Raw genomic sequence first — 26,604 nt, forward strand, 5'->3', positions numbered from 1 at the left:
ATTGTAATTCTTCTTCTATAGGATTTTTGTCATCAAAAACCTCTGATCTGTTTGCAGTTGTTGAATATATACACTTTAAAAAAGAGTATACAGCCAAGAAAAATATTAACAGTTTGCATTTCAAGAATGTACATACATGTACTTTGTAATGCTAAAATCAAATTAATTCATGTGGGTGTTCAACAAAAATGACTAAAACCATTTCAAAGATATTGGTGTCATATTGATTATTCATTGTGTTGAATTCCACGAGACGATTACATGCTCAAAAATAGTTAATACTTATATCCATATACATATTGAACTTGAACTTGACATGAGTTAAAATAGGGAACCAAATGTCAGATGAGTTAAGGAAAAGTTATTAAGCTAGCTATTGGCGAGCTTTAATATTTTTTTTTCCCAAATGAGCTTCAACGAATGTAGGATTCCTATTTATCATATGCGAAATATGTCCGCAAAATGAAGGTATATTCATTTTCGGTACAATTTGTGAGGCTAAAACATGTTAACTTTTTATAATCATGTTTATAATTGCTTTAACTACTCCATCTGACGGACAACATACATGTAATGTTTTATGCATTATTGAACAAAACAACCAACTGATATTTTTTGTATCACTTATTGTGGTTATTATATATTTCAAAAAGCAATGCAAGGTTTACGTATGCTGTTTTTAAGTAGTATTTGCTAAATACAAACATTGAGACCTTACATTCCAAACTGTGTAATACTAATCCCTACGTTACTAGTGTAATAAACACCATAAAACCTGAGTGCAATACAGATCCTAACGGTAATACACGAAAGGAAATTAAACACAGGAAATTAGTTGTATTTTGAAGGAACGAATCTGTTTTAACATGAAAGGCAGTCATATAAATTACATGCATAAAGATGCATTTTAGATAAAACCTTAAACTTTGCATTCAGGTAACCAACAAAGCGCCTGAAGGACCCTAGTCCAATGTTGTCAATAAAAAAATATCATGTATATCAAGTGTGTTTCCAAAAAGGTTTTATTTTTATAAAAAAAATGTTTATGTTGTAATGTAATGTTTAAACACAAGGTTGAACTTCACAAAGCCTTTTTGCATGTGTCTGTGTGATTTAGTACGTCTTTCGATCATAAAATGGTAGCTGATTATACGTGTGTTCTTTAGGAATGTCATTAACTTTACTTAAGGCTGCTGTTAGTTTTATCCAAAATTAATTGTAATGTTCTTTGCCTAACATTCAGTTATTTTTAACAGTAAATTGAATATCACTGTGCCTCAAAACCGGATCTTCTTGAAAATGTTGACTACTGGGATTGTCCTATATGTTTCTATTGTGCGAACATTTCTTATGAGTCATATGGATACCAAACTCAGATGCACCACTTTAAGTGCAGCTAAAAGCTTTCTTTTAAGCAGATACCCTAAATAAATTCAATTTGACTAGTATAACATTTTTGTAGAAATAATTAACTTTACAGTACAAAGTTGCATTTTGTCGACACGCGCCGTTTTTTGTTTATAATTTTACTGCCTGTCTGTAGAATGTTCTTACAGGGATTCGGTTTTTGGTTTGAAACGAAAATGTTCAGGTGAAGTCATGAACTCGATTATGTATTACATAATCTGTTTAATCATGATACCTTTTGAAATCTTTAAACGAGGTTATTAAAACAGAGTTTAGGAAAGTATGTTATTGATTGATAAACATCTTTTAAATTCACACAATTACAACGCAGCGTAAACTATTGTTATTTCCCTCTTTAGTGCAAAAACAAAACAAAACCAAAAACAAACATGTTTAAACAATATCTGAGACACCACATGTGCAAGTAATATAAGCCGTGCAGAAATATTGTGAAAATCTTCAAACCTTATCTAATATATGTTCGAAAATGTATTTTTCAATATCATTTCAATAATGCTTACCATTTGGGCTTGGTATTTAATGTCATAGTTGTTATACTATGCTTTTATAGAAGCTGAGGGGAGTTTTTGTAATGAATATTATATTTGAAAAAAACAACAACATAATTTGTGTTCTGTTAAATACGGATTAAAACTAATAAAAATGTTACTTGATTCTCCGAAACAACACTCTTGACTTGTTGCTCAAAGTTATCTTCATAATATTGCAGCAAACTTTGAACACGTCTGACTTTTGAAATATGTTGCATTTTTAGTAACAAAGGGTATTTTATGTGAATAACAGTGTACTTTGAAAACAAAAAGAACATAATTCTTGATTAACACTAATGTAGATGCTCATTTGATTCTCAAAAAACCTCTTCAACAAGATAATGTTTGTTGTTCACGGTAATATTTTACAACAAATCTTAAAATTGTCTGACTTCATAAATATCATGCTCATCGTTACAAAGAACGCATTTGGAAAATGAAATATTGGGAAGGTTTTATGCAACGACTGTATGGAAAGCTTCATTGACATTTATAAAAAAGCTGTTGAAATAGGTAGAAGTATGTATAGCTTTTTGTTCAATTAGGTTTTACTCACATGTCAACATATTTATGAATTATGTATTGACAAAAAAGGATATATCACATGTTTTATACGTACAAAAACGGACACAATGAGATTCGTTTTTTTTATTTTTTTTTCAACAATATGCAATTCTCAAGCTAAGATTTGGCAACCATAAATATTTTCCATGAAACAGATAGAAAAAGAGTATTACTTATTATACACTAAACGTTTTGCATTTACGTCACACTTCAAATGAAAAAAAAAACTCTTAAAGTTTTAATAGTATTTTTTTTATGATAACTAGGTGGATTTTATCTAAAAACAACGCAATTTATGTGATTTAAAATGTGCATTGAAATTTATTTAGATTGTAACTTGATAGTCCATAACAACGCCGTGTGCTATAATACTCGTACATGATACAATTATTAACATTCACAATAAAAGGAAAATAACAAAACAAGTAAAATATGTATCAAATGACGGTATAATCATGTTTACTCAACTGTCAATTTATGTTGGTATCTAATATAATGCATTTTAATAGTTACGCAAACTAGAAAAATGAGAACGGAATTAAACTAGATGTCACCATGTCAATTTTGTAAGCTGATATCAAATAGTTCTTCACTGATTGGCTAATGACCGTAGGTAAACTTTCAAACATAAATCAGGGATTAAAAAGGATAATTACACCTATGGTAATTTTATCTACTGAAGTAAAACCGTAGATTTGTTAAGAATAAGCTGATACACCAGCAGATACTGAAACGATGTCACCTAAATTTTATAAGTCAATCATTTCTTACCATCGTTGTCAAGGACACAGAAGGAATGCCAAAAAATACAGGATGGTTGAAGGTGAATTTGTTATGAAAAAACAAGGCTGAAATAAGGTTAGGATATTAGTCGCATGTACCATTCGTTTTATTCCTTGCGTACAACGATCAATATAAACATTTGTTGGTAACTTCCAACATCCTGGAAATCAGATTTCTAGTTCATGGCATAAACATTTAAGACCTTAATAAAATCGATAATATCATGACAAAAATTGCCACAATCCTGGAAGAGCACGAGAGTCTTTCTCTGTAAGATTAGATATGAGGCTTTCTGACTGAAAGAAATTTGGGCTCATCGGTAGCTTATTTAAAATCGTTGCAATCGTTACTAATTCAAACGAGATTGTGACAATAATTTGAGAGGCATATGTTGGACGAAATACCTGGAAATATGGTGACGTTCAAACGTTTACATTCATGATTTATTCGGGATTGGCGGGATAAGAGTGAGGTTGTGCACACAAACTGGTTTAAACCTCCAGTACATTTACATTTTATTGACCGTTCCAAGGCAGTACCTAACAATTCCTGATAAACATACCTAATTTTTTAGATATAGTATGTTTGCACTGTGCTGTTTGTGGAGTTTTGTGCTGTTATTCCATGTTTTTATTTGTGATTTTATGTTATATGTCTTTGGCGTGTACCTAGTGCAATAAAACCGGGTTTATGTTTAAATGTTTTGCTACTGAGCTTGTTTTTGTAGCTTTTCGCATAAATATTCATAGAGATAAAAAAGTGCATTTATTTATTTCCTATGTGAAATAACTTTCAAGGTTTTGGAGTATGCTTTAAATGACCGGGACCGACAATGTTAATTTTAAACCTGTTGAGCATTCGAATGTTCAAAACTCATCTTAAAATACATATATTGCCTAAAAGGTCGGGTCCGGAACGTTTTAAAGTCTACTAAATAAAGGATTTATATGTTTAAAAGTTTTTGTAAATCAACAGCAACTTTGTATTTCCTTACACCTTTCACGATATAGATATGTAAATGTGAATCAAATAATGTTGAACATTGAAACGTTTCACCGGCTCTTCGACTTTTGGATATTATCGTGTTGATGATAAATAATTGATGAAATTATGTTTATTTGTTCTAGTAAACGGTAACTAATTGTTTCTGCTTTTTTCAGAAAGATTTTAAATCAAACATGAGCAGCCTTTATAACATCAAATTAATATTCGTTTGCAAAATTAACTGGTTTAAAAGCAGGGTGTTAAGTTTTGGTCAAGGGGAAGTATCTATAACCAATTTAAAATTAGTTTTCAATAATTTCATTTCGATAATGCTTGCCATTTGGGGTTGTTATCCAATATTTGAGTTGTTACATTAGGCCATTATAGAAAATAAGGTGTGTGTTCATGTTATAACACTTTATGTGCTATTGAATTTAAATTGAAATATATTTATATTGTAATTTGATTCCTTGTAACGACACTTATAATAAAATTAATAATACTACATATACTTATATAATGTAGTAGATGAAAGAATTGGTATTTATCATACTCTGTGATATTTGCATGTTACAGGTTTAAATGCATACCTACTCATTACTTTAAGCAATGAAAGGTCTTTTAGACCTGAAGCGTATACTTGAATTATAAGCATACATTTGCTTACCTAGGCCTTTCAGCTGGCTGGGATGTTTTTTCAAGGCTGCAAATAAAGAAAATAATAATTATCATTTCGATAATCCTTACCATTTTGGCTTGATAATAAACATAGGAGTTGTTATACTATAATACTTTCAATATTATCATTTCGATAATCCTTACCATTTGGGCTTGCTATTAAACATAGGAGTCGTAATACTATAATACTTTCACTATTATCATTTCGATAATCCTTACCATTTGGGCTTGCTATTAAACAAAGGAGTCGTTAAACTAAAATACTTTTAATATTATCATATCGATAATCCTTACCTTTTGGGCTTTCTATTAAACAAAGAAGTCGTTATTTTATATAGGATTTTATGTGATAGCACTATATTTCGAAAAAAAACAAACAACTTGATGTTTTAGCTATTGAATGCAGATCAGTGTTCATTAATTTAATAGGGTGTTTCTTACTTCTGCGACAATACATTCTCGAACAAAAAGAGCTAATCCAGATTGGTAACACCTTTGACTTTTGAAATATTATGCTGACTGTTTGAATCTGTTAGAACGCTCTTTGAAAATGGCGGGGTGGGGGGTGTTATGCTGCAAAAGTATGGAAACACCTCATTGGCTTTTACAAAAAATATGGTGAAACATTATAGAAGTATGTACAAGATGATGATCCTATCATGTTTTAATCACCTATCAGTATATTGTGTATGTAATTTATAGCCTTTCACTAGCTAGGCTAACTAGGAATATAGATACAGAAATTAACCGGAACTCATTTTATGGCTTATCATAAAGGGCTTCTGCACGAATAAGTAGTGTCAATATTTGTATAAATAAATCTCGACTTGACTCAATAGGCAGACGAGACACATATATAGATAAGGATTTGGCAGACACGAAATTCTGGCAGACCAAATCGGGTCTGCCTTATGTTGGGCCTTATTTTATTCTGAACATGCTGAAAAGATAATTCATTTTCATAACTGATTCATATCTTTGATTGAGTTGCTTTGTAAACATAGTCATTGACATTTTCTTAAAACAAATGTACTTGCCTTTTGAAAACCAGTAAGTGTATATCGATGACATAATGGAACACAATTTTAAAAAAGTGTTATCTTCAAACATGACATTCCTTTTACATGCATAGCAAATATAATCGAATAATGTTTGTAGGCTACATATGCATGCGTATACGTTTAATAGAGAACAAGTTGAAGTTGCCTACAAATTTGCTAAACAGTTACACATTTGAGCGACAAACAGTTCCCGATGCAACTATTTGGCACTAAGAATATTTTCCTAGTATATCTTTTGTTTTGTTAAACATTGTGTCAAACAGCTAAGTCGCCTTATAAACCCAATGACGTCAAAGAACAAGAGCAAACAGTGTTTTTCATTAATTCTCGTGAAATGTACAACTCGTTTAAAGTATTATATTCCATAGCAATGCTGGAATTTACTCAAGTATAGGTACAAGTTCTTTTTCATAATACACAAAAAAAGGGCCTGGGTATTTTCTCAACGTATAATCCTATATGTCGTCAGATTTGTAATTATTCGGAAATAAATGCGCTTTGAGCTGTTTGAAGCTGCACATGTTTTACATAAATAGTGAGATAAATTTACTAATTTAATAATGAAACCGTGAATGCAAAAGGGGTACATACTACAGGTCAGAATATTAGCCAGTCTTTCTCAAATATTTGAAATATTGTAGTTGCGAAGATTATACATCCTTGCAGTTGTAGTCTAAAATAATGTATCTTCAGAAAAATCACTTTGCCCTTTAAAAGGGGTTTTATGCATATACATTTGAATCATACATTGCTGATAGATCACAAGTCAACATTGAAAAGACGCAAATTCACCAAACATTAAATATGTTTGCACTTTCTGCTATTAAATACACGGTTACAATCTTGTTATCAGTAAATAATATTTTCCATAAATGCATTTTTAAGAAAGAAGTCAAAGGTTTCTCAGTCAAAAATGATGCTTTTTATATATGGCTAGTATTGATTTGGAATAAGAGTGTCACTTTAAATGTTGATGCCTTATTCGATGTTCAACTGAAACTATCATTTTGATAATAACCATAAATTATTGATTATTTTGTGCTAGTTTGGTTCAGTTAGTAACTTGGCTAAATACTACAAGATAGTACAAGATACTTAAAAGTGAGACCTTAAACGTAATGGTAGGAACAAAGGTCATGCAAGCGACACGTCGTCTATATATGTCAAATACAAGTGGCAAGTTATTTTTTTTAATTTGTTAAAAAAAACGTTCAAGACCGGAAGCGACCACATAAACACTAAGTCACATTTTGAGCATTCCATAGTATTCAAACACTAAGTGTGACCTTGACGTTAGAGGTATTGACACGGGTCTTGTCGTCGTTGTATGTCAATTACATGTGACATTCTATTTCCAGACACGACCACCTATACTCTATGTCCTCATATGCAGCATTCGATAGTCTTAAAACTTTACATGAGACCTTGACCTTAAAGGTCTTATACGCGACACATCGTCTTTATATGCCGAAAACATTTGTTAAGGTATTTTAAAAAATCTAACAAAATAAAGTTAAAGCCTGGACGCGATAAGTGAAGCCAGACACACGGACTGACGGACTTACGTTATTAGCTTGTTTTTTTCAAACAGTTGAAATATTTTTGAACACGACTTCAAATGAAAATAAACTGCTTAATGTTTATTTCAGCCATGATTTTTTTGTGTAAGCAAAACAATGTGTGTATGCTTTCACTGAATAACAGGTAGTTTTACTTACATTCTTTTATCCCAATGGTGTCCACCATCCACCATCACAATCCTGCTAACAACATATCAACTCAAGGGAGATAATCGTTACGCAATTTGGCAACGCAATACCATTGTTCGACCTTTTTTAATGAGTGGGTTGTCTGTATATGGTGTTTAAATAGGTTTATTTGGTGTATTAGGTGTTTATGCGTGTGTGTCTCAAGTCAAATGCCGTTTGGTTCCTTGCGTTGTGCATCTTAACAGAGTTTTTATTTCATTTAATGACTACTGGGCTCGTCTCCGTAGTTTGCGCGAAACATAATTTGTCAACGTATGTAAGTCTAGCCGTTGGCAAATAAATAGCAATATTTCTGTTTTATGTTATAGAGGACAAGGCGGAACCGTGCCGTTTCATTGAAGTTTTCCCTTGTGTTTATATTTTTTTTTGAAAAATAATTTAATTATATTCAAATTATTGAGGTCACTTATCTTGCAACAGAGCGCTTCCTCAATATTTAATAATTAAAAAAATATATAAATTGCACTGCATGTGAACACAAACATCAACTAAATATGACATTCTTAATGCTATATGACAGAATACATAAAGTATGCATACCTTTCAGACATTCATAATAACAAACATAGAACGTATCAACCGTGATTTTTTGCGTTGTTAAATATTGTGTGTATGCTTATACCAAATAACTTTAATCATAGGTATAAATACTCGTATCGCAAAAGTGTCTCAACCATCACCATCCTGCTGAAAACATGTATACTTACTTTACCTTAAATACATTTAAAACACTTTTTAAAAAAAAAAATCAAATAATTAAAATTATGTTAAAATATATGTATTTAATGAGCTTTCTTTCAATATGTGCACAGTTCTACAACGAGCTTACGTGTATTTGATGATAGAACGTTATACATCGGATCCGGTAGGGATATTAAATGAAGTATTGTTTGAATGGCGCACTTTCCTGAAATGACATTTCCGACTATGCACTGCAACCAGTTAGTCAGATGTGTCATAGTATACAAAAACGTACATGAATTTCAGCATGTATGTACTGAAGACAATACCACTGATATAATGACAAAGAAAACATTGTTGAAATGCTTTATGGTTTCAAAGGTAATGTTTTTTTTGTGATATAATTAAACAAGCCAGGTATATCATAGTTGTGTTTTCATAAACAAATTACTGTACTTCCATGGTTATATCTTTGTTGAAAATAATGCGTTGATTATTACTTAAGTTCAAGTTTCTTTATAGTAAGTTAGAAGTTTAAGTCTTCTGTAAGTGACCCCCATACATCCGTGTTTACTTATGTGCATTGATCTTATTCTTCATTTGCCCTTTGTGCACTACTAAATATTTTATAAGAAGAATGAACAAAACTTATTATATTATGCTTCCATTTAATTTACTTCAAATAATATCAAAATTAGTACAACAATGTTTTAGAATAAGAATAAATGAAATATGAGAGTCATATATATTAGCCAATTAGCATGATTTATAGTAAAACATATTAACGAAATGAAACACCCTTTACTCTTATTTTTTTATTCCTTGATTACCTTCTGTCAAATTAATAATAGTAAATTGAAAATGAGTTGGCCATGAAAATTGGTTGTTTATACACTTATTAGATATATACTAGTAGATCAATGTGGATATCTACTGGAAAAGTCAACACTACACAGTACATAGAACTTTGACCCCTGCTATGACATCAGTGCAATAAACAAGCGATCTAAAGAAGGGAATTCACATTCTTTAAACTCTGCCTTTAAACGTACAAATTCGCTTGTGGATTACGCTCTTACAGAGTTTGGGCACGGGGAGCAAATCACTACTCTTAATGTGGACAATTGAGGAGCTAACACACTATATTTATATAGAATATGCATTCAATATAAATATGTGTATACGAAGTACGAAATTTAGGACAAAACAAAAATCACTGCATACCAGCATTCGTCTGCTAAAGGACCATGATTGGCCTGACCAAGGAGATAGGCAAAAAGACAAAAACACAACACCAACACAAACGCAAATATATTTTTTTTCTAATATTGTACTATGTACATCAACATCAGCAGTATGAGATATTAGAATATTTCGGAACATAGAGCTTTTCGGCTTTCGACAGATTCTTTTTTTTAAATCAAGACATTACTCGCCATAGACTTGTTGATTATTTGCTCTTTCAGTAAAACTGTGATTCCCCAGAGGAAGAATTGTTGGGCAATTTGGCAGCACAATGTTATTTTCCGCCTTTTTATTGTTGTGCGGTGTGTTTGTCGTGTTTTTATTTGTGTATGTGGTTCTTAGTTCATTGCCGTTTGGATCCCTGCCTTGTGCCTCTAAACAGGGTTTATGTTTATATTGTTGACTACTGGGTTGTCAAATGAGTTAAGGAAAAGTTATTAAGCTAGCTATTGGCGAGCTTTAATATTTTTTTCCCAAATGAGCTTCAACGAATGTGGGATTCCTATTTATCATATGCGAAATATGTCCATTCATTTTCGGTAAAAGTTGTAACGCTAAAACATGGTAACTTTTTATAATCATGTTTATAATTGCTTTTACTTCACCATTAGACGGACAACATACATGTTATGTTTTATGCATTATTGAACCAAACAACCAACTGATATTTTTTGTATCACTTATTGTGGTTATTATATATTTCGAAAAGCAATGCAAGTTTTACGTATGCTGCTTTTAAGTAGTATTTGCTAAATACAAACATTGAGACCTTACATTACAAACTGTTCTATACTAGTCCATACGTTACTAGTGTAATAAACACCATAAAACCTGAGTGCAATACAGATCCTAACGGTAATAAACGAAAGGAAATTAAACACAGGAAATTAGTTGTGTTTTGAAGGAACGAATCTGTTTTAACATGAAAGGCAGTGATATAAAAAACATGCATAAACATGCATTTTAGATAAAACCTTAAACTTTGCATTCAGGTGATTTAGTACGTCTTTCGATCATAAAATGGTAGCTGTTTATACGTGTGTTCTTTAAGAATGTCATTTACTTTACTTTAGGCTGTTGCTGTTAGTTTTAACATTATCCAAAATTAATTGTAATGTCCTTTGCCTAACATTCAGTTATTTTTAACAGTAAATTGAATATCAGTCATATGGATATCAAACTCAGATGCACCACTTTAAGTGCAGCTAAAAGCTTTCTTTTAAGCAGCTTCCCTAAATAAATTCAATTTGACTAGTATAACATTTTTGTATAAATAATTAACTTTACAGTACACAGTTGCATTTTTGTCGACCCGCGCCGATTTTTTGTTATAAATTTACTGCCTGTCTGTATAATGTTCTTACGGGGATTCGGTGTTTGGTTTGAAACCAAAATGTTACGTTGAAGTCATGAACTCGATTATGTATTACATAATCTGTTGAATCATGACACTTTTTTAAAATCTTTAAACAAGGCAATTAAAACACAGTTTAGGAAAGTATGTTATTGATTGAAATACGTCTTTTAAATTCACTTGATCATAATTTGGAATTATATGACAAAAATGTGTCTTTTAAATAGTTTTTTTACATCGTTGTTTATTAAAAAAGATGACGACCACTTATGTATGAAAATCAGCAAAGGTTGCTTTTTTTAAAAAACCCAAACACTATAGAGCAAAGGATGTAACATTTAGAATGGAATAAAACTAGAACGAAGAGGGGCGGCAAATCAAGGATATTTAGGGCCTTGATAAAGAACACATGATTTATTAGCTAACAGGCTTCTACCGAGAAACATACTAATTAACAATAATAAAATTATGAATTTTAACGTGGTGTTTAATACAAGTTTCGATAGTTCAAAAAAAATTGTTAAAAAGAAAACGTTTGATCTTATGTATTTGGAACACGTAATAATTTCTGTTTGTTAATCATATATAATTTAATAAAAAGCATCAACGAATGTCAAAATTGTGTTATGTTGTTTTAAATCATATTGAGGTTCATGTTTTGGTATTTATGCATTTATATGCATACAATTTATATGACTGCCTTACATTAAAATCAATCTAAAGTCACTCGACCCGCTATCGAACAATGTTTTTTTCACACAATTACAACGCAGCGTAAACCATTGTTATTTCCCTCCTTGGTGCAAAAAAACAAAACCAAAAACAAACATGTTTAAACAATATCTGGGACTCCACATGTGCAAGTAATATAAGCTGTGCAGAAATATTGTGAAAATCTGTGATACAGCTGCGTATTGCCTGTGGAACCTATATATCATTTGGGCTATATAAACTAAAATATCATATTTGATACATAATTAACTTACCATACAATAGATTTATAAGATCAAAACTAAAATGAAATAGTTTCAACGGTTCGTACAAAACGTAATCGCAAAATACTAGTGAATTGTCTATTTTCCATAAACTAATTGAATTACAGGCAGGAAAATTGTTACACAATTGAGCAAAACAATGCTGCTGTTCGACTTGTATTTTCATGATTGTGTGGTAGATTAATAATGTTTTATGTTCGTGTATGTGGTGTTTATTTGAGTGGGTCTCTAGATCATTGTTCACTGTAGATATTCAGTACACGTTAAAATGCAAAATTTAATGGCAATGTTTGAATGAATAACTGTGATATAAAATAAATCTCAAACCCAAAATATTCTTATTACAAAATTATGCTGACACACAAGCGTTTATCTAACTGAATAGCGGTTGAAAGAAAGATTGAACAATAATTAAAATTGGGTTCACCATGGAAAATGAATATTGCTAAGTATGTACATCGTCAAGGTTTCATTTAAGACAATGACTTATTTAGTAAAATATATTAACATCAACATAGTATTATACTAATAAAGAAGTATATTTTTCGAATTAACGATCAAAATAATTAAACGGTATGGATTTTAATTGATCAATTTAAATAATGTTACTTCAATCTACATTTAGTTACATCACTACGTCCGTTGTGTTGTGTTTACAACAAGAAATAACAACAGTTTAACGGTTTATTACTATTACTTGAGAACAGTCATTGAGAACTAAACTACTGTGATAGCATGCAGCATGTAGTAGTACAGAGGCGTGGCTTATCAGCAAGAGGTGTCGCTACTGGCTGAAGTTAAATACACAACAGTTCTCCCCTTTCAAATATGAAGTCATAACATCATATATATCAATAAAATATTCCCATAATATTTTAAACTGTTGATGTTTTTCATCTTAAAAATATTGTTTCAACAGTGCGATCATTGATAAACAATACACATATTGTAAAGATATTAAATTAATTGATCTTTATCTGATAAAATTAATCACAAATAGCAACTATTAATTAGCAACACTTCTCCAGCGTCATTTAATTAAGCACATTAATTTACAATGCCTCTTGACGGGTACTATCTAATTATACGCTAATATTTCCGGCGGGTGCCTATCGCGTTGTGGATAACGACGTTCTTCGACCTGGGGCGGTTCAATAGTATTACTAACATCTGGGGCTAATTGCTCTGAATGTTGTGAATCGGGTAGTGTATTGAAATACGCCTGACCGCGAGTTAATGGCATTGATCCTGTTAACTCTGGTATCTCAGTTTGAGCCTGATTTCGGTGGGCCGTAAGTGATCAATGTGTCGTTTCACTGTGGCATTTCCAACAAGTACTTTATACATCAAGGGGCCATCCCTTGATACCACAGTCCCTGTAACCCATTTCTCTTTCACGCTTGGCCTATAACCGCGCGCAAGTACGCTTTGACCTAACTCAAGCTCCCTAAATGTTTGTTTTCCTGTTAATGACAATTTCATTTGTTTGTCTTGAACACATTGCTTTGTGTCCGGCTTGAGCAAATCGAGCCTAGTCCTAATTTTTAGACTGAAAAATAGTTTTGACGGTGTTTCGTTGGTTGTGGAATGCACAGCTGTGCGGTATGATAATAGAAAATTACTGAGTTTCAAGCCGAAATCGTCAGTTTCGCCATTCATAGCTCGCATTGCAGATTTAAATGTAGCATTGAACCTTTCAGCGAGACCATTTGTTGATGGTTTTGCCGCGGCTGTTTTGATATGCATTATGCCATTACTTTGCATGAATTTTGCAAAACTATCAGAAATGAATTGAGGTCCATTGTCTGTAACGCATTGTTTCGGAAGACCGTATCTTGAGAATATAATTCGCAATTCATTTATCGTGCGTTCAACAGTAGTCGATTACATTTCTATAACTTCTGGCCATTTGCTATGTGCATCGACAATTACCATAAACATTCGTCCTAAAAATGGGCCAGCAAAATCGACGTGTATTCGTTCCCAGCTGGAACTCGGCCATTCCCACGGATGTGGGTAAACATGTGCTGGCTGTCTTTGTTCCATCTGACACCCATTACATCTTTTGACCAGAGATTCAATGTCACTATCAATACCGGGCCACCATATGTAACTTCTAGGATGCCCTGAATGAACTGTGTCTAATACCTTAGACCGTAATTTGATTGGAATTACTACCCGGTTTCCCCACATCAAACAACCATGATGAATTGCGAATTCATTCCTACGCGAGAAATAGCTTTTCAACAGAGGGTCATTAATCTTTTCGTCCCAGCCGTTTTCTACATAACTGAAAACACGCGATAACAAACGCTCGCGCTGAGCTTCTCTGCGAATCTGAGAACTTGTGACCGGTAACTGATCAATTTGAGAGGTGTAAAACACTTCTTCAATATCATTATCATAATTTTCGGCGGTGTGCGGCGCCGGCAATCTAGACAAGCCATCTACGTTCGTTTGTCGCTTAGTATTCTTGTACTCAACATCGTAATGAAATCCCGACAAGTATAACGCATATCTTTGAACACGTGCCGCGGTGGTAACCGGTATGCTTTTACCAGGGTTAAAAATCGAAGTGAGCGGCTGGCAATCTGTCACTAGAGTGAAATGTCTGCCATACAAATACGTGTAAAAACGTTTTACTGCCCAGTGAATCCCTAACGCTTCTTTGTCTATTTGCGCATACTTACGTTCCGTCTTTGTCAAGGAACGCGACGCGAATGCTATCGGCCTTTCGGAGCCGTCCGGCATAACATGTGACAATATACCGGAAATACCGACAGGGGATGCGTCCGTTGCGAGCCGTACCGGAAGTTCCGGATTGTAATGTGTTAGCACGGGCTCTGATGTGATCAAGCGCTTCGAATCATTAAACGCCCTGTCACATTCATCTGACCATTTATACTTTTGATTTTTCTGGAGAAGTGCGTTTAACGGACTTACAACGGTTGCAAGATTTGGCAGAAATTTGTGATAGTAGTTTAAAACCCCAAGATAAGCCCTCAATGAAGTTACATCATGTGGTACAGGTGTGTCGAGCACCAACTGAATCTTGTCATTACATTTCCACAATCCTATTTTATCAATGTCATGACCACAATATGTAACCTTGTCCTGAAAGAATTGACACTTATCTTTGTTAACTTTTAATCCATAATCACTCAAGCGTGATAACACTTTTTCAAGGTTTTCGTAGTGCGATTGATCACTGTCCCCTGTGACAATCATGTCATCCAGTATACACTGTACTCTCGGAATTCCCTGAAGTATTGTGTCCATTGTGCGCTGCCATATCGCTGGAAGTGAGGAAATTCCATACACAGACCGGTTATAGCGGTATAGTCCCCGATGTGTATTGATTGTCAGTAACTCCTTGCTGTCGTCGTCGAGCTCCAAGTGTAGGTACGCCTGGCGTAAATCCAGTTTCGTGAATTTTTGTCCCTGTGACAGATTAGCGAAAATGTCATCAACACGTGGAAGTGGATACTTGTCAACCTTCAGCGCCTGCTTGACCGTGCCCTTGAAATCTCCGCAAATCCTGACATCTCCCGTTGATTTCAAAACAGGTACGATTGGTGTAGCCCATTCGCTGGTATTTACTTTCGTTATTATCCTTTGTCTTTCAAGGTTGTCAAGTTCTTTCTCGATTTTTGGTTTCATTGAAAACGGAACCGACCTTGCCTTCATGAACTTGGGTGTGGCATCGTCTTTCAGCGTTAATTTCGCACTGAAGCCTTTAGCGTGACCAATACCGTCGCTGAATACAGACTCATATCTATTCATCATATTCGCTAAACGATTTTTTTTGTGATTCAATGTTATTGACGCGCATAACGCTAGTCCAGTCAACATTAATCTCACTCAACCAGTCTCTCCCAAATAAGGATGGTTTGTTGCCTTTCACTACACAAAGCCTTAAATCCTTCGTTTGGTTGTTGTAGTCAACACGCACTACTGCAGATCCTACTTGCTGTATTGTTTCCCCAGAATATGAGTGTAGCTTACAGTAGGATTTGTCCAGTTTGATATTTCCAAACAATTGTTTTATGTTTTGTTCTGAAATAATGGTAACTGCAGACACAGTGTCTAGTTCCATTTCAACCTGTTTTTCATTGATGACTGGATATAGAAAGGTTCTCGATGTTCTTTCGCTGGTCACTTTGTTTATGACATACACACAGTCATTTTTCGTTTCGTCAATTACGTTCACATTTCTGGGGTTTGGACAGACAGTCTTAATGTCTCCCTTTTCACTGCAACTATGGCAAATTGCATTCTTTAGTCTACACTTGCCAGACTGGTGGTTTGATTTACCACAATGTATGCACCGTGTATTGGAATATTTCCCTTTTTGTTGTGGCTTCAATGTCACGTCTTTACGGTATTGTCGTTTACTCGGTGGCTTCTTTCCTATTTCGTTTACATTTGAACTTCCTGATGCCGTATAATGTAATTCAGCTGCGTCTTTGCAAGCTGTTTCCATCGCAGTGGCGATTTCAATTGCTTTTTTCAAGCTTAAGTCAGCCGTTGACAATAGCTTACGTTGTGTCGCTTCATCCTTCAACCCACAAACAAACCTATCACGTAATGTGTTTTCGAGATTATCATTGAATTCACAATGTTCTGCTAATCTCCTTATAGCGGCTGTGAAATCACAAATAGATTCACCTGTCGCCTGATTACGTTTATGAAAACGGAACCGTTCCGCAATCACCAGAGGTTTGGGACATAACTGTGTCTTCAATAATTGACAAAGTTCCTACTACGTCTTTTTTGCTGGCTTTTGGGGTGACGTTAAGTTTCTCAACAATGCATACGTCTTCTCCCCCAACAGAGTTAATAAAGCGGCAACTTTTTTCTCGTCCCCAATACTATTTACTACAAAGTACATCTCTAAACGCTCCTCATATGAAATCCATGATTCACTGTCACTGTTGAATGCGTTTAAAGTTCCAATTAAACCTGAGTTCGCCATCTTAATTATTATCCAGAATTTCACGCACAAATGGATAAAATTCCCGAAATAATAGTACGTTTTAGTTAAACATCCTCGTCGCCAATATGTTGTGTTTACAACAAGAAATAACAACAGTTTTACGGTTTATTACTAGTACTTGAAAACAGTCATTGAGAACTAAACTACTGTGATAACATGCAGCATGTAGTAGTACAGAGGCGTGGCTTATCAGCAAGTGTCGCTATTGGCTGAATTTAAATACACAACACGTTGCATGAGAGGTATATCAATACACAGGAAAGTGTACAGTACTGACATGAGTCTAAGAAAGTTCTGATATTCAGGTAAACAGTATTCATGTTGTTTTTTTGCTTTGAAACAGATTAAACGCATAACATTCAAATTAAAATGCCGTGCTGACTATCACAATCTTAATATGAATTCCTTTTTTAAACGGTGTCAAAAATACAATGAAGCCAAGTTGAAAAAACTTCAAAAACAGACCCTGTTACGAGACAGAGGGTTATGGTCTAAGCGATGTGATAAAAAAACACGCATCATAATGCGGGAAATTGGAAAATACTTATTGAATGGTTTTATATATGAGCCAAAACAAGGGGATAATCGTTATTATGAAAACAATCAAATCTTTAAATTTGGAACGAAAAATGATATTTATATTAATGTTTTCAGCACCAGGCAATTAAAGATATTAAAAAAATCTATGATATATGTTAAACACACGAAAACTTGTGTGAGTTCAAAAAACTTAAGAACAAACAATAATAATTCGAAAAAGCACAACTCAGTTTGTGTGCTATTGAATGTAGATTAGCGTTCATTCACTTAATGGTTTGTACTCAATTATCCGACAAAACTGTCTCGAACAAAATATGTTTGTTGTAAAAGGAATCTCAAAAATAAAAACCAGCAGGGTAAAACCTTTGACTGTTGAAATATTATGCTGACCGTTTGAACCTATTTGGACTCTCTTTGACAATGATTCGGAAATACTTCATTGGCATTTACGAAAAACCGTGAAACTTTATAGAAGTACGTATAAGATGATTGTCCTATGCTGTTTTAAAACTAGATACTCAGAAACTGTATGGCATGTCAAATATTAAACAATGATTTGGATGTGATACTGAAATTCCAATTGTTAATATATTTCTTTTAAATATATATATCTTAAACTTGACGCAGTGAACATCTTTCAATGTTTTTATATTGCAGACAATCTTCCTTGGATCGTATTCCCAAACGTCCTAAGTCTGAATTTGAGTTTTCTGAGTCTAATACTCATACTCAAGACGTTAGTCAATATTGACCTTGCATATATTCTTTGCTCTATCTATTTAAGTTTCTGTTTATCTATGTCCATAATTTATTTTATATTACTAGTATGCCTATTCATAGCCATGATTTGTTAAGATATAAACTTCGAATCTATACCACATGTGCGAAAGTTTCTTGCCGTTTCGAAGTTAAAACGGCAACGAATGAATGGGGAGTTGCTTATCATCTCTCAGCTATGTAGCTGTCTGTTATACTCAGTTTTCTATAATTAGCATGCTGTGATAAAATGTAAGCAAACAGCTGATCAGAGCAGACGACGTATTTTTGTCATGGGCATGTATGTTTACTGGACAATCATTTTCGTCTAAGAAGTTGTAAATTCGTTTAACTCCTATCAACTAGTGACACTGAGAGCATACGTAATCATCCTTTGTAACTGTTTCAAATTGTAAGCATTTATTTGTCTATCGAGCTAAGCAAACAACATCACTATATTTGATATTTGTAAGCCGCAGCGTCATGCATCTGTTAAAATATTAATTCCTATTAGTGGTTCATCAACAAGCAAGGCTGCTATCATAGCAATTTCATCTTGAAGAGCTTTGCCTTTGGATTTCTTTGCTCCATTCTCCACAATGGGTTTAACACATAAGCTCTTTAGTGAAATCTACGCAAAAATATGCAATAGTTGACTTTTGGAATTGATTTTGAAGTATACCGCTTGAAAAATACCCCAAGCACAGCCTGACACTCGCTATTCAACATTCTTTATGTGGGGAGAGGATGTTCAGTTCATAACATGTGATTCCTAGCACTGTATGTCTAGTGATGTTACCCCATGAATGTTTTTGTGAGTTGATATTTACGTACAGATGACAAACAGCCGATGAACAGCTGCTCTGATTTTTCATCCTTCAATGTACAGTATTGATACGTAGGATGAAAGTCACTTTCATTTTCATTGGCTGCTTGCATGGTATCTCTGCTAGGCAAATTCAAATTTGTGAAAAACCACGTGAATTACTTCTATTGTCTTTATTAATTTGGTTTCTTTCCTTTTGTTTCTCGCCTAAATTTGATGGAAACTTTTTCCGACTTCCAATTGTATTCTTTTTACTCCATTATCACTTGATTATTACTATTTTCCATTTTGAGAACAGTAACTGATAAAACTAAATAGACAAGTTAAGGTTCACAAAACTATAAATTTACCAAATGTTGAACAGGTCCTGCCTAGGTTTGGTATGTTCTACCAACATATAATATAGATAGGCATGTCATATTTTATTGATAGTTAAACGTCACAGGATGGAATGGAATAGCTGGTCTGGTTTGTGTATTGATAACTGTATTGATAACTGGAAAACAATGCCACCCTAGTTGAGCAAACTCAAACTCAGGTAGACATGAACATCTGCAAATCATGGAACTAAATACGTACTATTTTAAGAAATTTAAATGGTACAACAGTAATAAGACAAAAAGAAATGTAAAGTTTACATTACTGAAGAACAGAATAATATTTTCCTAGTATTGCTTACAATTTAAATGATTTTGCTAATAAGTGTGTCAAACGTCGCCTTATAAACGCAATGACGTGAAAAAACACAATCAAACAGTTTTGTTAATTTATTCTTGCAGCATCTACATCACGTTTAAAGAATTAAATTTCATAGCAATGCTGGAATTTCCTGAAGTATGTGTACACGTTCTTGTTTCCATAATACACAGAAAAGGGCCTAGGTGCTTTCCCAAGGTATAACCCTACCCTTCGTCAGATTCGTAGTTATGCGGAAAGAAAATCGCTTTGAGCTCTTCGAAGCTGCACATAATTTAAAAAAAAAATAATAGTAAGTATTAAAATTACTTATTGATTAATTAAACCGCGAATGCTAAAACGAAATTAGTCGGCGCAAAATGACTTAAGAATTACTCCAACTTAGGGACCAGTTCATAACTTGCAGAACAATGCTTTTGATATTTTCCACGATGCATGATAAAATATGAAGTTTAGCGTGTTTTTATAAAACTTTAGACTTTAATTGATAATGAAACCTTAAATCATATTAGTGCTGCTTATTATATTGAAAATTTTGATTTTCAATCATAACAACTCAGTAATCTCCGGCAATCCTCGAGATAGATTCTGGCCGAATCTACGCAGTAATCTCCCTTGGCGTAGCAAAAAGGCTAGTTTTTTAAAAATTAACATTGAGCTTATTTGTTTGTTTTGAAAATGCCATTCGAAAGAATGAACTACAGATAATTCCCTCATACAAAATATATTTAGCCCCGGTATTCATATAACTGGGCTTTCCCATGCCGGTTCAAAAAGGTTGATTTCATGCTATTGAAATTCATGTATTAGGCCAATGCCTCTTATTTCTTTCGAAGTAGCGTGTGTATATTTTTGGTATAATTTAGTTTGTACCGTGGTATTAGCTTGGAAAAAAACAGAAAATCTATTATGTTTAATATTCTAAAACTACTATAACAATATTATCAACTATAATGTCCTTCGAACATATGTATAGCCAACATATTATCATAGCAAAAGTAACCATTTTTTGTTTATCTACATGAACGTTTTTCTTCTAATTTGATTGCGCCGACTTGATGCTATGCATCAATTCTTTTTCGTTTTTAAGGATTTCATTTTTGTCGCGAACGATAATTACATGATGCTCAAGAATAACAGTTGTGGTATAAGTGCACCGATTTCGCTAGTTGTACAAGTTGAGTAATCGTTTAATTTTGATGCCTTATTTGATAATCAACAGAAATTATCAATTTGATAATGATCATAAACTATTGCTTATTTTGTGCTACTTGGGATAAATTAGTAACGTGGCTAAATACTACCAGACAATACAAGATGCTGAAGCTTGCTGTTGATAAATTGAGTCCTGATTAACAACAAAAGGTAATTAAGGTTGTTCTCATAATTTTGTACCTCGAACTGTTTATACTCACATGAAAATAGTGTAATACGCGCATGTCATCCTCGTTTTCCCGGGTCACATATAACGCAGGACTATTAATTGAGAGAACAAAATTGATATAGAGCTGCTGTGTATTTTGCAGTCCCCAGTGGAACGGTATCAGGCGAATTTATAGTTTCAAATCGAAATTTATGATAATATTTGAGAAAGTTTTTAGGGGAACGAGCTGCAGCGAACACACTGTGAATAAATATATAAACATATCGATTAACACGCTATGAAATAGAGTGTTACACTTCTCTTCAAAGTTGACATTTACAGAAAGACCAACAAAACACAAACACAGACGCAAAGAAATTTACTTGTAAACTCTATACATCAACATCAGCAGTACGAGATATAAGATTATTTCGGAACAGAGAGCTTTTCGGCTTCCTACACAGTCCTAAAGTTCTTGTCTTATCAATTGAATTTAAACAAAATCAGGACATAAATTGCCATAGACTTGTTGACTACTGGCAGTACAGTGTCAGTTTTTTTCCGACATTTTTATTGGTGTGCGGACTGTTTGTCGTGTTTGAATTTAGTATTTACCCGTTTGTGTATTTAGTTCATTGCCGTTTAGGTCCTTGCCTTTCGCCTCTAAACAGGGTTTATGTTTGAATTGGTGACTACTGGGCTTGTCCCTGTAATTTCCTTTACATGATTGAAAAACTCCCAAATTACATTGTAAACGTTAGGGTAAGTTTATCTCATTTTTGCTAAGTCAATAACATATTCACTTTCAAGTGAGTAATGCTTTGTTGTGCAATGTTTCATGCTCTACTTTCGTTTTATGAGAATGAAGTGTCGATATGGAATACACATTTTAAAAGAAATAATGGCAAATCAACTCCCACCAACTCTTGAATATCTCAGTAGTTCGATAATTGATATGTTTTTTTGTTGCGATTTGAGCCAACCATATTTCTTTTCGTATTGTTTGTTTGTTTTAAAATGATGATTCTTCTTCTATATGATTGTTTTCATCAGAAATATATTCACTTTCAATAAGAGTATACAGCCAAGAAAAATATAAACAGTTTGCCTTTCAAGAATTGTACATACATGTATTACGTGATGCTAAAGTCAGTTTACGTCATTTTGGGTTTTCACCAATATATATGCAAAAAGCTACAGAAACATGCTCAGTAGCAAAAAGTTTAAACATAAACCCGGTTTAATGGCAATGGGCAAACGCCAAAGACATAGAACACAAAATCACAAACAAGAAACATAGAACAGCACAAAACTCTACAAACAGCACAGTGCATAAATACTATATATATATATATATATATATAATTGGTATGTTTATCAAGAATTGTTAGGTACCGCCTTGGAACGGTCAGTAAACTGTAAATTTACTGGGGGTTTAAACCAGTTTACGTGCACAAACCTCACTCTTATCCCAACAATTCTTAATAAAGATAAAACGCAAAAGGTAAACCTTATCAAAGTATGCATTAACTTGAGGAAACTTATCAATAAAACAAATAATAATAAAAAACGAAAAGGTAAACCCCAAGTACTTCAATGATTAGAGATCCCAACTCTATCTGCAGACGGAGGGAAACAATTCAGACCACCTAATGCAAATACTTTTCAAAGATACGATGCAGTCATCGTTAGAAACCAAAAACATCACACAGAGTCTGCCTTATAAAATAAAAGGTTTAAAAATGTTTGATCATAGAGTTTCATAATAAAAAGCATCATTGTACTAAAACTGGGAACAAATAAAGAAAAACATTATTAAAAAGAAAAGCGACTTGTTTATGCTATTCGCTCCTAACAAATGATTTGAAAACGTAAAATATTTGAAGAAAATTAAGTCACAGCCAAAACACTCTGAGTCAGTTAACACGTGTCCGCCAAAAATGTTTTAAAGATAACATGAATTAGCAAATTCTTCATAAAAATCTAAGCACTGAAAATTTAGTTATAAAAGGATGCTATATTCAACCCAATATTTTGTTTCAGGAATTCAGCCTTAAAAAACAAGAAGGCAAGTGCTCTTCAAAATATTTCCTTTATATCCACGGTTTAAATAAACTCCAAGTAATTCCTTAAGTCTATCTGCCCAATTATTTGCTGGAAACATTTTAATTCTACGATTTTTCTTTAAAACATCACCATAAAAATCTGGATGAGCAATACTATCAGCAATGAGCGATTTAAGAGTACTATTGTACTTTGATATGAGATTATAATGACCATTAACAAATTTTGAGCAAGTTTTCCTTAATTTAAAATATCGGAAACCCTGCTTTAGAAGTTGTTGCGTCTTAAGTTTACTGCGAGAGCTGAATTTTTTTACATCTGTACATTTTCCAGCAAATCGTATCAACTGTGCAATAAAAACACCATATGATGGTGAAATAGGAACATCACCATCTAAAGAAGGGTAATTAATTATTTTAAGATTTAAATCATCACGTTTATCATAAAGATTGATGCTCAATACATCTTCCCTTACTTCTAGTTTCAAATCTACATAGGATGCTTTTAAAACGGATGTATTAGATTTATTAAGTTGCAATTGTGAATGGTATATCGAATGAATGTTATCTGCAAACACAGGATTATCTAAACTTAGAATATCATCAATATATCTAAACGTGCTATTGAATTTATCAACAAGAGCTAGATCTCCAGACTTAAATAATTTTAACATATATTCACTTTCATAGCAGTATAAAAAGAGGTCTGCAAGTAAAGGTGCATAATTGGCAACCATTGGAATTCCAATAGTTTGCTTATATAAACATTTACCACATTTAAGAAAAGAATTATTGAGTACAAAATTTAAAACTTCAATGACATTTGTGCATGTCCAATAGATATCTGAGCGATAATTAGTAAAAAAAAAGCCTTTTTAACATTAACTGCCATGTAAGTAGTCTTCTCCCTCGCAAATAATTTTTCGATAAGAGGTGTCAATTTGTTTGTACATAAAGATTACGGAATAGATGTATAGAGCGTTGACAAGTCATAAGTATTAAGTACTGAGACTTTATACCGTCTATTTTCAAAATTCTAATTGAAACAATTTCAAAGATACTGGTGTCCTATTGATTATACATGCTCTTATAAAGTTATAACTAATATCCGTTATGTTGTATAGGTTATTACATGAGTAAGACATAGGAAACAAAATGTAAAAGGAAAATACATTAAGCGAGCTATTGGCAAGGTCGTTTTTTTCTAGTGACCTTCATTAAAACGAATGTAATACTCACATTTAAAAGTGCCTGAACGATTGCATAAGAAGGTCTGCATAAATAAAATGTGTTTTGCATTATTGAACAAAACATCCGACCGATATTTATTCTATCATTTATTGTGCTAATCTTATATTTCGATAAGCAATGCCTCAATATTATATATGTGGGTTTGAGGTTATATTTGCTAAAATGTTGACACCTATAATTTTATTCTGTTTTAATCTAGAACATACCTTTAAACAACACTCCAAGAGGATGTTTATTGAAACAAACACATAATTTTGGCATATCATACATAACGTCGACATCATGAATTAACGTCAATGTAATATAGCTTTCATATAAACCTGTGTATTAAACACAATAACCCCTGACTGGAATTCGTATCATAACGGTTATAAACTAAACGGAAATTGAAAGCAAGAAATTAATTGTTCTTTGAAGGATCGTGTCAGTTTTTAAATGAAAGGCAGTCATATAAATTACATGCATCAAAACGCATTTTAGCTAAGACCTTAATTTTTGCGTTCAGGTAAACAACATAGCGCCTTTATGACCCTATTCCAATCGTGTTAACAAAGATAGTCATCATGGATATCAAGTTTGTTTACATAAAGGTTGTATTTTTATAAATAATGTTTGTTTAAACGTTGAATTTTAAAGCACAGGATTGAATTTTACAAACCTGTTTGCATATGTCTGTGTGATTGAGTACCTCTCCCATTTAAATGCGTTTGTTCTTAAAGAACGTCATTTACTTTAATTTAGACATTTCTTAAGAGTCATTTTGATATCGAACTTTGATACGCCACTCTAATTGTAGCTAAACGATTTCTTTTAGCAGATACCCTAAATAAATTAATTTTGACTAGTATACAAATTGTGTATAAATAATTATCTTCACAGTACACAGATGCATTTTGTCGACCCGCGCCGTTTTTTGGTTATAATTTTCCTGCCTCTCTAAACAATGTTCTTACGTTGATTCGGTTTTTGGTTTGAAACCAAAATGCTACGGTGAAGTAATGAACTCGATTATCTATAACATTATCTGTTGAATCATGATACTTTTTAAAATATTTAAACGGGGGAAATACATACACAGTGTAGGAAAGTGTGTTGTTGATTGATAAACATCTTACGAGGCGGGGGTCAAAAAGAGCGGAGAGACGCATATGTACCTTAGCGATGGTATATACATCCGGAAAAAGGTGAATGGTGTTCCAGTTACGTTCACTGCAGACACCGGGGTGATGAGAACAATCATATCCAAACGGTTGTTTAGCCAGATCAATTACCAAGAACGACCGGTGTTGAGGGCGTCTACTCTTATTCGCGGAGACGGCTGGGCTCCTATTCGGGAGTGTGGTTAAGGTGTGTTTAGGATTACCTTGGGAACACTTGTTATGAAGATGCTCGATGTGGCAGAAATAGAAGATGAGGCGCTTCTTGGTTATAAGTTTTCGGTTGGTGGTGACGTCCTCCTGACCTTCTTTCAGCAAAGAACTCATTTTGCTTGTGTGCGATACCGTGTTAACAGAAAGCTTATCTACAAAAGGTGAGAAAAGTGGTAGTGGCAGAAGACATTTGCTGGCCGGCACAGTCAGAAGCCGTGGTTGATGTTTTTTGTTGAAAGAACAGAGTAGGATGACCTAGACGATGGGGCAAACTAAATTGTGGAAGCCACATACCCGTTCAAAGCGAGATACTCACTATAGATTGCATCAACCCTCGTTGACATCAACGACTCTACAACATGCAAGTATAGAATACTCAACCCGTTCCTTACTGCGACAACACTTAAACAAGATGCATAGATAGGGGTAGCTGAGCGGGTGGAGCGTGTTGTAAGCGTATTGACTCCTAAAGAAAATGCAGAAGATAAAATTAATGCGGACCGTGTTCGATGTGCAGCCAGCATGAGGGAATATGCGGGATGAAGTAGCAAAGGTTCCTGAGTACTTCAAATCTCTGTTTGAGCGGTCGGCGACAGGTAGGAGCCAGCGCGAACAAGATATATTGTCGGGTATTTTGGTGAAGGACGAGATCACGTTTTCCAGACAGGAAT

General features: G+C 33.5%; 2 protein-coding genes across 2 annotated transcripts in view; both read right to left on the reverse strand.

The window, feature by feature from the left end:
- The window catches only part of LOC128240549 (uncharacterized), a 79,793-nt gene that overhangs the window by 18,186 nt on the left and 35,003 nt on the right, over positions 1–26,604 (reverse strand). Inside the window, exon 2 of the mRNA XM_052957221.1 lies at positions 4,957–4,992. The gene's annotated coding sequence lies outside the window, so the exon portion shown is untranslated. The remainder of the gene's footprint in view (positions 1–4,956; positions 4,993–26,604) is intronic.
- On the reverse strand, positions 13,957–15,858 carry LOC128241169 (uncharacterized protein K02A2.6-like). The gene has a single exon (XM_052958134.1). It carries the CDS (start codon positions 15,856–15,858, stop codon positions 13,957–13,959), a length of 1,902 nt encoding a protein of 633 aa, XP_052814094.1.

This window comes from Mya arenaria, chromosome 7, assembly GCF_026914265.1.
Source record: "Mya arenaria isolate MELC-2E11 chromosome 7, ASM2691426v1".
In the NCBI taxonomy this organism is placed as follows: Eukaryota; Metazoa; Mollusca; class Bivalvia; order Myida; family Myidae; genus Mya; species Mya arenaria.